The sequence below is a fragment of the Solea senegalensis genome, linkage group LG4 (assembly GCF_019176455.1).
Source record: "Solea senegalensis isolate Sse05_10M linkage group LG4, IFAPA_SoseM_1, whole genome shotgun sequence".
Lineage (NCBI taxonomy): Eukaryota > Metazoa > Chordata > Actinopteri > Pleuronectiformes > Soleidae > Solea > Solea senegalensis.
Window position 1 is genome coordinate 20,251,185 of NC_058024.1, and position 12,845 is coordinate 20,264,029.

Genomic DNA, 12,845 nt, shown 5'->3' on the forward strand with positions numbered 1-12,845 from the left:
GCCCCACTACATATACACTGGCAAATCCACAAAGCTAAGGCTCACTTCCTGTCTTTCAGCTGGTCCAGAAATGTATGGATTACTCGTGTAATGTGACCAACATCATCGTGGAGCCTCCGTCTCCTGAGAGCTCTCCAGACAGTGACGGCTGCACACCAGTGAGACTACGCCTTGCTCCTTTGCTTAAATGTTTACCTGCACATGTGTGTTAGAGAGACTGTGTCCCCTGCTGTCTTTATATACTGTACTCACTATACCTCCACAGCTTGTATTCATGTTGTTCTCTTGCACCTGAACACCTTAAATGGGGCCATAGCGCAGTGGGAGATTTCAGACCAGCTCTCCTCTCACTATTTTTTTTTTTTGGGAATGATGCAACAGTAGAGTTAAATGGGTTTGCTCGGGATGCAGCGTATTACACCGAGGAAAAGTCTTCTGCTGTACCTTGCAGTTCACACTGAAACTTGTCCTCGCTTACCCTTATCATTAAGTGATAACAAATATTGACACACTATTAATATTGATGCTTCTCCTCAGGAGCTGGAGAAAGCCGGCCTTTTGAACAAGACCAAAATTGCAGAGGGAGGCCGCAAGCTAAGGTGAGGCATCCGGGAGCCGCCGCTGGCATTAAAGACAGACAAAAAAAAAAAGGAAATGTTTAATCATGCTTCCTGAGCCAAGCACTTACTGAGCAATGCACACGTTTGATGGGTTGCAGGAAAAGCTGGAGTCCGTCCTGGGTCGTGTTGGTAGGGAACAGTCTGGTTTTCTTCAAAGATCCGAAATCGCAGACACCTTCCAGCTGGGTAAGAGTTCAGGAGAACACCGTGTTTTATTGGGAAGTAAAGTCATCGCTTAAATGGGTTTTGCTGAAATTATCTCCGGGTTCTCCTGAAGTCCAAATACATGCAATATGTGGATTAGGTAAATTGGACACTCTAAATTGACCATAGGTGTGAATGTGAGAGTGAATGGTTGTTTGTCTCGATGTGTGGCCCTGTGATGGACTGGCGATCTGTCCAGAGTGTGACCCCGCCGCTCGCTCCAAAGCGGTAGAGGACTTATGATTGAGTATTGAATTATTGCATGACTGCTAACACTTGGTATGAGTCCCCTCATAAATGCAGAAGTTGGGTTTTCTGCACAGATGATTTGTCATTTTTTAACAAGAAGTCAACATACCCTAGAGCAGATTCTCACCCATCTAAAAGGTTTCACAACAGTTGGATGTTTCTGATCACTCGTCTGCTTTACCTCACCTCGTGGATCCTTGCAATAAAATGACAAGCACCAGCTGTGTTCCACAAATTCTGCACAGCAGAAAAAAACCCAACCCCCATTTTTTTTAAGCACATATTCACCAATTCAGCAAACTCAGTATTGACACTGTTCGAAATATCGATATTCTATTATCTTTTTTGTACCCGTTTGTCAACAACAGAAACCAGGAAACAGTCGCCCTGAGAGCAGTGTGGATTTAAGAGGCGCACAGCTGCAATGGACCAATGATTTGTCCAGCAAGAAGAATGTCTTCAAGGTAAACAAGTGAAATAAGTAGAAACCCACAAAGATATGTTTAAAAAACATTTGAGTATACCGGTATACTCTCGTTCATTAGGTTTACTGAAATTCAACAGTAATAAGTAGTATTGAGGGATTTTGTTGATCAGGTTTGTGAACTGATGAGTAGATAACAGTGAAACAGTGACTTTATCAGAGAAAGGAAGCACAAGTTGGAGGGCTGTGACCTCAGAGAGATAAAGGAAGTAGTAAAAATACATTTTCTACTGAGCATAAGTGGTGCATTTGGACAAGGACGAAAAAAATCAATTGCGAAATACTGCTCTGTGGCTGAGCGTTCACATGGTTTAATGTATGTTTTCTGGTTTCAGCTGAGGACAGTAACGGGCAACGAGTTCCTGCTGCAGTCAGAGACAGACTCTCTGATAAAGGAGTGGTTTAACACCATTCAGAACGTCATCGTCAGGCTGGTGAGACACAGAGCTGCTCCTTCTTCTCTACCCCGTCATTCAAAACAAAGTAGTAAAAGAAAATGTATGACTTTAGTCAAGATCACAGTCTGGGGATACATAATGAGTGTGGCTATGATTATCAGTGTTCAGTGGGTGACATTATGTCGTCATTCTAAATGAATAATACAATTCCTAAGTATTTACAGCAATCATGAAATGATCTTTCGCTTCTGTTTTTGCACCAAAAAACAGAACTGTCAGTAACTAAAAAAGCCCCCGATGACATGAAACACATTTTTCTTGAATACTGAGAAACCAGCTTGAATAATGATATAATAACAGTCAGTGTCATGTATGATGATTCGTGTGACAGTTTCACTCCTCCTGCCTTTCAGGATCGTGAAAACCCACTGGACAACGTCCTCCTGTACTCTCTGAGGAGAGCGGGCAGCGTGGAGATGCTGGAGCACAGTGGAGACGAGGAGGACAGGAGAACGTCTCGTAAGTCAGCGCCGCGCGATGTCACCAGTTTATTCTGACTCTCCTCCTTCACACACGTCCTCCACTCCAGTTTACAGCAGGCTGTCACTCCATCATCATCATCATCACTGTGACTTTCTTTTGTTCAAACCTCCGTACAGGCCTCACACATCCCTCCATCCTCTCCTCCATTCAGCCCACCTATATTTTCACTCGTCCTCCATGGCAGATATTCTCTCACCTCCACTATCGACCGGCCCTGCCACTTTTCATCCTCGCCACGCTCCCCTCGCACCTGTTCTCCAGCCTCGTCACTGAATGCCCCGCACTGACCTCCTCCTCCTTCTCCTCTTCTTCTTCTTCTTCTTCTCCTCGCTCTTCTTCTTCCACCTTCTCCTCTCCTTCCTCCACAGTCCCTCGCTCATCATCCAACCTGGAAAACACAGAGAGGAAAAGGGTAAAGACGCGGCTGAAGAAGCTGATCATGAGGAGACCTCCTCTGCAGGCTCTGCAGGAGAAAGGCCTCATTAAAGGTGAGGTTTCTTTTTGAGGTTTTTAGGCGTTCATCCTTTCATTTATCAGCGCAGTCGCTCTCTTTAATGCAAAGAAATCGCTTTTGTTTTCTTCTTCTTTGTCACGTGAATGCTGACTGAAGTATTCAGCTTTTCGTGTCTTGTTCTGGGGGAAATCTTCAAATCTAAAACTCGCTCATCTTTAAAATGCTACTACTTAACGGTAATGCGTCTCTATCGGGTGATATTGACACCCAGAATGAAATTTTTCTAGTTAATATTACAGCTGTCAACTCTGGACTTGAGTTGTAAAGTTGTAGAGATTTTATAATTTAGTACCATCACAGTTGTGAGAGTAGGCGAGAAACCACCTGTGGTGATGCCTCACCCTGTAGTGAATGTGAATCGATATCCGCCCCCCCTCTTTGTCTGTTGAGGAAGGGATTCTCCAAAGATGTTTCCTTGTCTGCCAATTATAGCAGTACCATGGCATCTGTTACACAATACATCTAAAAGAGGATTCTTGGTTCAAGTCCTGGTTTGACTGCGATTGGTTTCTCCAGGTTTTTCCACCTCCTCGTCCTCTCACAGTTGAATTGGAGACTCTAAATTGACCACAAGTGTGTCTTTGAGTGTGAATGAGTTGTGGTCGCTGTATGTTTGCCCAGTTAAGGCAGATGACCAATCCAGGTAGTAGCCTGTCTCCTCAGATATCACAAATCAGAAAATCTTTATTGTCATTACCAGTACAATGATTTAAGTGCAACACTATTCAGTGCAAAAACAATAGAACAATACTAAGCAAAAAGAAGTGACAATAACATGCAGACTCACTAGGAAGTATATAAAATAAATATAAAAATAGGGATTTTTATATAAGAGGGAAGTATATACAGAACATTGAACAGCTGCATGTATCTGGTGATATTGCACTGGACCCTTATTTATGAGCCAGATGTACAATTACGGCAAATGCCAAATGTCATTGTCAGTTGGCTCTGATGGATTGGATAAATGGATGGAACAATGTGTTCTTCTTTTTTTTTTTTGGGTCACTTTCACATCATCAAAGTTGACCACTAAACAGAAAAGCTTGTGTAAATGAGTGAAGAAATGCACCACAAACACAGGTCAAGTGAGGTCACTGACATGTGACAATAAGTGTGAAAATAATCTGAATCATATTCTGTGGCCTTCCCGTATTTAACCCAGTTCAACACCTATGCAGTATTTATAGATATATATGTATGTATATATATATATATGTATATCTGTATATATATGTACATATATACATGTATATATGTATATATTTATATATATACATATATAGTACAGTAAATTATCTACCAAAGATCTACCAATCTATTTTATGTTTTTCAAGCTTGTTTGAGCTTTTATTCTTTGTCCATATTCCACGAGACACACAGTACTGTTTTAAATAGATTTATAACCAAAGACTTCAGCTACTATAAAATGATATTCCTGTATTGTCTAATAAACTGCTGTGAGGTGGTTTTTGATTCCATTTTCCTCACACCTAAGTTCATTCCAGTCTTTATCAGATTTAATACAGTATGATCGTGCTATACTCTGGAGTAAAAGGTTGCATACAATTATTTTTACCCTATAGAGTATGCAGTACAGGGGTTATGTTTCATCATCACTTGTGAGTCTACGTCTCCTTTGGGAGCAGAGTCAAACATATAGGTTTCCTCAAATCATGAGCTGTATATGTCGCTCTTACATTATGTATGTTACCCGAGGAGAAAAGAGACACGAGAAGCGACTTGTGTGACTGTGTGTGTTTGTGTTCTCTCTCTCTCTCTCTCTCCAGATCAGGTATTTGGTTGTTGTCTGGAGATGCTCTGTAACCGAGAGAAAAGCACCGTCCCTCGTTTCGTCAGACTTTGCACCGAGGCTGTGGAGAGCAGAGGTACAGTCACTGCAGACCGCCGACTCCTGCGCGGACACATGAGGAAACGGCGTAAATAGCATTTTGAGTTACCCGATGGCAGCTCTGCGCCGTCTCATCTGCTGTGTTGCATAAATCATCAAAGAGAAGATGTACCTAAAAGGGCTGTTGATTGCAGAAGCAGGTTGACTCAAACGCCCAAATAAGAAGTCTTGTGGCAGTTGAGAGGACATTTAGTTATTTGAGAACTGTTGAAAGACAGTAAATAATAATAAATGTTTAATACAGAAAGCGATTAAGTACCTCAAATCTGACATTTTATTCATTTTCAGTTAATTTGGCACTTGAATTAATCCATGAGCTTTACTTAAAATAAGGAACATTTGCACACGGAACAGTCAAAAGCCCAAAGATATTACATTTTCTATCACAAAATAAGTCAGTAGAGGATAATCAGTATTGTTTGATTAAACATAGACTATAAACTGGAGTAGTAGCAGTACAGTAGGATGCATGAAATGTCACTCTCTCTAAAAGGTGTGTATTTAAAGCTATCTGTGTGTGTGTGTGTGTGTGTGTTGCAGGATTGGAGACTGATGGCATCTACAGAGTATCAGGGAACCTGGCAGTGATTCAGAAACTACGCTACCTAGTGAACCATGGTGAGGGAGGAGTGTTGAACCTAAACTTAATGTCATGATCAGTGCTGATATATTTGTAATCTTAATCCTCTTTTTCCAGCCTCTTCAAATGAAATCAAATGACTACTGATGCTGTTTGAATCTTAATATAAGACACATCTCTCTTTCACCTCCTCACTGAGGAAAGCTTACTGAGTAACTGCTGGTGTTTGCAGAGCGAGCGGTGACTACTGACGGCCGCTACATGTTCCCAGCGGAGTTGGTGCAAGGTAGATTGAGACAGACGAGGACAGCGGTCGCTTTCATGTGTCCACGGCCTGCTTGTTTTGTGCATTATGTGTTGCGCAACGTGAACGCCTCAGTCCAGAAAAATAAAAAAAAAACACACTCCCACCCACAGACTGACAGACCTGTGTCACACACACACACACACAGATGCACTGAAACGCTGAAAGTTTGGTGCTTTTGCTACCCTTTGCTTAATGTATGTCTGTCCCTTAGGCTCTTCTGCTTTACGTTTTCTGATGTAATAACACAGAGCAGGTTGTACAGAGGCTCCCACACAGTCCATGGCTGCCATCAAGTGGACAGAAACGGGAGAATCAGGAATCAGCACCTAGAATAAGCTGCTAATATGGTCTAATATGAGCAGGCCGGGATTAAACAATGTGTGCTCTGTACCTCTGAATGTGAGGGTGTGTGAGATATGTAGTGTTTGTGTGTGTGTGTGTGTGTGTGTGACCACAGCTATCTCCGTCCTGCAGCTACAAGCCTTCATGTTCCGCCTCAGCACTAATGTGAATTTGCACTGTGTTCTGTTCAAGTTCTTCACTAAACGACACCATGACTTGTTTGTTGTCACACATTTGTCTCTCTCTTTTTTTCATATTGCCTCACTTACCGTTTACTTCTTCTCTGACCCTGTCTGTCTCAATGTCTCTGTGCCCCCTCCTCCTCCTCCTCCTCCCCCCCTCCCTCCTCGTCTCTCAGAGGAGAAGCTGAATTTGGGCGACGGCGAGTGGGAGGACATCCATGTCATCACGGGAGCTTTGAAACTTTTCTTTCGCGAGCTTCCCGAGCCTCTGGTGCCCTATGGCTTCTTCACAGACATTGTAGAGACAGCCAGTAAGTGACCAGTTTCAGTCTCTGTCAGATTCCTTCACACCTTCTCCTTGTATTTGAGCATCACTCAGTGACACTTGATCAATCTTAGATTTAAAAAATAAACATCCTCAGTTATCCCATCACTGCCTACAAAGCACGTATGAAATGATATATATTTTTACATTTTCCAAAGAAAGGGATTATAGGATTAGAGCCAGGACAACAACTAAACATATACATGCAAAAAAAAATACAGCTGTAATTTATTGAGTGTATTGTCAAATTCAAATGGAACAGTAGTTTCACTGCACAAAAAAAAATCATTTCCCATGTTCCTCGACTCAAAATGCAAATAAAAGTTGACTCCGTTATTTAAAGGATGAGGCTGGTGTATTTCTATTTCTATTTTTATTGTCAACAAATCCCAAGAAAAGAACAAAACCGACAATGTGTTTGTCAGTACTTTTATGACTTCTCTACCCTGCCTGTGGCACTCAGCCCAAACCTTTCCACTCCTACTACAGACATAAATCTCTTTATTTAAAAAAAAAGAAGAAAAAAAAAGGTAAATCCTTAAATTAGTGCAACAGATTTAGTAGGAGTTTCATATTTTATATGTCAGAAAATTGCATTTAATGGTGATCATTTTGTTGCCATGGGTTTTAAACTCATGATAAAATACATCCCTTACTAAATTGTCTACTTTGATTGAGGTAGGCAGAGTTTAGTGTTTAATATTAATATGTGAAGACGAAAAAGCCAGGATCTTACTATTGTTACTACGTGTCTGCATGTAATAGTTGTAACAGTTGTTTTTCGTGTGTTTATCTACTTAATGTATTTAATTATCGTATATATGCCGTACACACAACTGAGCCCAAAATGAATTTCCCATTAGGACAATAAAGTATATTATATCATTTGTATGTGAGGTGTAAGTAACTTCAGTAACTAGTTACCTGCTCATGACCTTTAATAAATGCGTCTTTTTCCACTCATTTACAACAACAACAACAACAACAACAACAACAAGCCTTGCATTTAACAATTTAAGTTGAAGCAATGTACTGGTTACAGTTACTTTACCCATTAAAAATACTTATTATCTGATATGTTCAAACTTTTCTTTGACTTAACTTAAACCACTACGATAAGCCAAAATGTATTTGTGACTTTTACTTATCCTAAAACAGACGATAATCTAGCAAATTGAAATGAAATGACAACCAGAACGAAAACTTGCACACTAGGAAAAAAAAAAGTTGGAAAAATGTAAATGTAATCTTGACATGAATCCATCCCTTTCTTATCAGCCTGATTGTTATCTGTGTGTTCTCCGCTTCAAACCACAGTGATGATAGTTTGTAATTGTAAGCTGCTGCTGTATCCACTCAGACGGCGGAGGCCAATAAACGACATGTGACATCAGTTAATGGATGTAAATCAAGTGTTGGATGCTGATAAAGCGTGATAAAATGCTAATGATAACAGTATTATGATCCAACATGTCTCTTGCTCTCTGTTGCAGAGATGTCTGACTACATGGACAAAGTGGACCGTTTGAAGTGTCTGGTGCTGAACATGCCTCCTCCAAACCATGATACTCTTCTATTCATGTGCCGCCATCTCAAACGGTGAGAGAGGGTGGGATTAAAACCATGTGCAGTAAATATCTGCTATTTTATCTGCCCTGTTGGGTTACATTTAGATCTGATGGTTTCAATGCCATTTCATAACACGGGATTATTCCCTTGGCACGTTGCAGCATGAAAAAGTGAACCAGATGACCGTGTAGCAAAATAAAATGCCCTGCTTTTAACTTTTGTTGTATAATTTGACCACAAGATGGGGTAGTTCCCTTGTTGTTTTCAGTCATTTTTTGTCAGGGATCCTTTGGGTCTCGAAGCGTGCCAGCACCGTACCAGGATCACACTGTTAAGCTTGGGTCTGTGTGAGATGAAAAGGCTGGAGGAAGATGAATAGTGTACAATGTTCCGCGCGCCAGTTCCTTTTTACAGTACATAAAATGTGTAGTTTTACCGCGTATGGGTTTTCCTTCCACTCCAGGGGTGAGCGTTCGTGTTCTGAGGCTGATGTTTGTGCCAGGGTGTGGTGTGGGCCCCATGAATTTGTCAACTCTGTGTCTTTCTCTCATTTTCTCCCTGCTGTCATTGCTTTTCCCCCCCAAGTTCTGTTTATCATTTATTTTCTCCCTGCTCAATCACGTCTGTCGCCTCCTCCGTTGCTGGCTTACAACCATTGTTTCCTTACATCCTCTTTATCCTCTTCCCCCTTTTCTTGTTCTACCCTTCCTCTTCCTCCCTTCTTCCTCATCTTTCCATCCCTCACTCCTTTTTCTTTATCCTTCCCCTTCCCTTTTCGTCCCCCCCCTCCCGCTCTCCTCCTTGCCTTGAAGGTCCCATGGGAGCCTTGTGGTTCGTCTGCTGGAAGGCATACCAACACCACCGCCGCCACCACTGGAACCTCTCTCTTTTCTCTCTCCTCGCCCTCTCCCTTACTTGCTCCTTTTTTCTCTTCCCTCTGCTCTTTCCCTCTCTCTTTTTCCTCCTCTCTTTTTAATGTGGAAGTTTTGAGCAATTGCTGGCTGCTTCTGTGGCTTGGTGGGAATGGCATTTTTAGAAGAATGCCTCATGCCGTGGCTTTAACCCATTCCTGAGTCCCCCCAGATCTCACACACACACACACACACACACACACACGCTCAAAGACACCAACATAGATTGATACAGGCGGTGGACACCTACGTGCATATATCTCCATTTTAAAAATGCACATAGGCGTGAAGATGCATAATCGAGATGTGTGCGTGGAAGATGTTCAAATATTGTCTCTGTCAGTTGCTGTCCTGAGTTTGTAAGGACTATAAAGATGTCACATGCTCACCAGTTAACATCTACTGTATGTGCCTTCAAACCCAAACATTAACTTGAATAAGACTGCCTTAAAGCCTGCGGGAAATTAAAACGTTGACATCATAATGGCGTTCGCTGTGAACAAGTCCTCAAAGTATACGTTTATATTCAGATTCTGAACGGTATTGCCCCTGCTCTAATTGGGACCGCACAGATGTGGATATTGTCATCTGAAACTGTCTTGTGTGCCAGACAATTCTCCACAGACAAATGCAGCGTCAAAAACGTGCAAAACCTAAGTCACTCTGAAGACACCGAAGTCAATGAGCGCCACATTGACACAAGTCCTGTATAGATTGATCAAAGAGCAGCCACGGTGTCTCTTTCTGGACCATCTGTGTCAGTGTCACTTTGCATAAAGGGAGATCCGCTAGAGCGGCATTGTTTTAAACTATGGCTTGTGTTGTCGATGCCGTGCTGCTGCTTTGCCTCCTTCATTCTAGAGGTGAAAAGAATCACTTCCTGTGTGTAGTGCAGGAATGTTGCCAGGTGATCAGCATTGTGTGTGAACTCACTTGACAGTGGCTTCAATGTCAGTCAGTCATCATCTAACCGCTTTATCCTCCACCAGAGGGTCGCGGGGGGTGCTGTGCCAATCTCAGCTACATCGGGCGATAGGCGGGGTACACCCTGGACAGTTCGCCAGTCCATCGCAGGGCCACACACAACTAGAGACAAACAACCATTCACTCTCACACTCAATCCTATGGTCAATTTAGAGTGTCCAATTTACCTAATCCCCACACTGCATGTTTTTGGACTGTGGGAGGAAGCCGGAGTACCCGGAGAGAACCCACGCACACACGGGGAGAACATGCAAACTCCATGCAGAAAGGCCCTTGTTCCAACCGGGGCTCGAACCCGGGTCTTCTCGCTGCAAGGCGAGAGTGCTAACCACTACACCACCGTGTGGCCCTGGCTTCAATGTAACCGTTTATATTTAAAATGTTCACACTCGAGCTTCACTTTCACGTTAGAGAATCACTGTATGATATTTCTTTGTTTTTTTCCATAACGCTTGTGGTGATTCTTAAATTTTCGGTCGAATTTGTGTTTTCAGTTCACTGCTAATAATTTTAGTTCATAAAAGTGAACTGTTTAAAAGAGCCTGACAGGTATTATTGTGCATTGGTCTGTATTTATATAGCGCTTTTTTAGTCTTGATGACCACTCAAAGCTGCTTTACACTACAGTTTTTTGCCATTCACTCATTCACACCCATTCACTCACGCTTTCATCGGCATGTAGGCGAACCTTCGAGTTGAAAGACTCTACTCACAACACTGGGTTGTACATCAGTGTAGGAAAAATGGACTTTTCACCTTATCGTCCAGGAGGATTCTTCCATTCTGATTGACGGGGGTGAAGTTCCAGGTGTTAAAAGAGAGTCGTTGATGTTAAACACGCAGGTTGTTGACCCCCTGACCGACCTGTGAGGTGTGAATGTGCTGTTGATACCTTCTGAGTCATTGGAGGTCACATGAGAGTTGTAGACCCAGCTGCTGTTGTATGAGTCAGTGAGATCACATGGTCTGTGGACTGGCTGGGGAGAGAACCTCGGAACGCCATGTAATGTCATTGTCTCGGTGGAATGAGCGCCAAAAAATATTAGACTTATTTTATACCTATGTATTGCTGTTCAGATTTTTCACTCAAAACCACAACTATTAACCTTGGAGTGTCAGAGTATCAAGTTATTGGGATTTATCACTTTCTGTGCAAGTTTTCATGGCAGTCCAGCCTGTAGCTCGTGCTCAAGTTGTAGGTGTCATTAAAATGGTGTGTTGCTTCTCTTTCGTTCCTCACAGAGTGTTGGAACATTCGGATTCCAACAGAATGACCACACAGAACATTGGCATTGTGTTCGGGCCGACCCTGATGCGCCCAGAGCGGGACAACGGCAACATGGCGGTGAATATGGTTTACCAGAACCAGGCAGTGGAGCTCATCCTCAGCGAATTTGACCACATCTTTGGAACGAGAGGCCCCTCTTGATCTTTCTGGACATGGTTTTTTTTTGGGGTGGAAGGGGTTGGGGGTTGGGGGGGTGGGGGGGTTCAAAAGGCACCTCCAGATCAGACAAAAGCACAAGTAGTGCAGCGTTTGTCCTCTTTGCCTGTTGACTCATATGGTGTAAAATGGATCTCACATCAAAAGATAATTATGGGGTAAAAAGAACCAGGACAGAAAGCTGCTAATCATGACATCTGGCCTCCATATAAAGCCATGTGAAAACAATAATAGTAAAATAAGCCAACTTTAGCTGCAGTACTTGTGCCTTTTGACTGCAAATGTGGATCCCAGCCCCGGTGTTCTTTACTGCGTGAACAGATGCCTCCTTGTCACTTTTCCTTCATGTTTCAGACTTGATCATGATAAATGAAAAGCCATAAAAGTGATGGATGTCCTCCAGCCTGTTCGTCTAGTTTTGTATCGATCGGTTATTAATCAAAGAATGTGCGAAGAGGATGTTTTTGAAAACACGGCACTGAAACAAGACTTTGCAGAACCATCTCACTGTGAAAACTGCAGCACCTCTTGCAGGAAGGGTTGACGGATTCCACCCACTGTGCATCGTGCAGATGAGCAGAGGGCAAGCTGGGCACGTTGTTCCCACATCACTGAAGTCATGCAGTGTTTAGATGAAGAGTTTTCAGGCTGTGTTTGAAAACTCCTCATGGATGTGGGTGAATGTGCCAACATGACAGCAAACGTTCCTTTGTACCAAATAGTATAGAGTGTTGTTATTATGTGTTTGAACCTTCAGTTTCCTTTATTGTACACTTTTTGGACATGCCTCCTATTTTCAACTCCTCATATTAGATTAAAATGACAACGCTGTAAATATGTGACATCATGTGTTTGTCAAACCTGTAGCAGTTTGGATACAGTGCGTAACCTCAACATATAATATGTATATATAAGAAGCCAAATTCTAACTGCTGTCAAAAATATTACTTGGACCTGATTGTTAGCTCTCCTGCAATAAAAGCGAGACAAAAAAAATGGGAAAATGATTGGATGTGTTTTGTTATATTTGGTCTGCATGTGTCTGTCAGGTTGTTTGTACCAAGCGATGGGTTGCATGAGAGATAATATAAGAGTGTGGAGGTATGTGGGCGTCTCGGAGACTTGGCGGTTAGAGGCATCCCCTGTGATTGGTGCATATGCTGCTTTTAATAACAGAACAAAAGAGGAACTGGAAATGCATATGTTTTAAAAATGTGGATTTTCCCCAAAACCTTCTCACTCTCTCACTCTGTGGCTTTGGTAATTTTATATTGACT

At 42.3% G+C, this 12,845-nt stretch overlaps 1 protein-coding gene across 1 annotated transcript; it reads left to right on the forward strand.

Moving 5' to 3' along the window:
• Positions 1-63: 63 nt before the first annotated feature.
• arhgap9 (Rho GTPase activating protein 9) lies at positions 64-12,572 on the forward strand. Its single transcript, XM_044023802.1, has 12 exons — positions 64-158; positions 538-599; positions 719-806; positions 1,442-1,537; positions 1,893-1,991; positions 2,369-2,474; positions 2,867-2,986; positions 4,803-4,901; positions 5,465-5,542; positions 6,512-6,646; positions 8,154-8,259; positions 11,367-12,572. The coding sequence occupies exons 1-12, from the start codon at positions 75-77 to the stop codon at positions 11,551-11,553; spliced, it is 1,260 nt and encodes a 419-aa protein (XP_043879737.1). The 5' UTR covers positions 64-74; the 3' UTR covers positions 11,554-12,572.
• The last annotated feature ends 273 nt before the right edge of the window (positions 12,573-12,845 follow it).

Excerpts from the sequence above, each read along its gene's own strand:
- arhgap9 (XM_044023802.1), top strand. The coding sequence starts at position 75 with ATGGATTACTCGTGTAATGTGACCAACATCATCGTGGAGCCTCCGTCT. Across the intron at positions 159-537 it reads ACAGTGACGGCTGCACACCA|GAGCTGGAGAAAGCCGGCCT; the intron begins GTGAGACTACGC and ends GCTTCTCCTCAG. Across the intron at positions 1,538-1,892 it reads GCAAGAAGAATGTCTTCAAG|CTGAGGACAGTAACGGGCAA; the intron begins GTAAACAAGTGA and ends TTCTGGTTTCAG.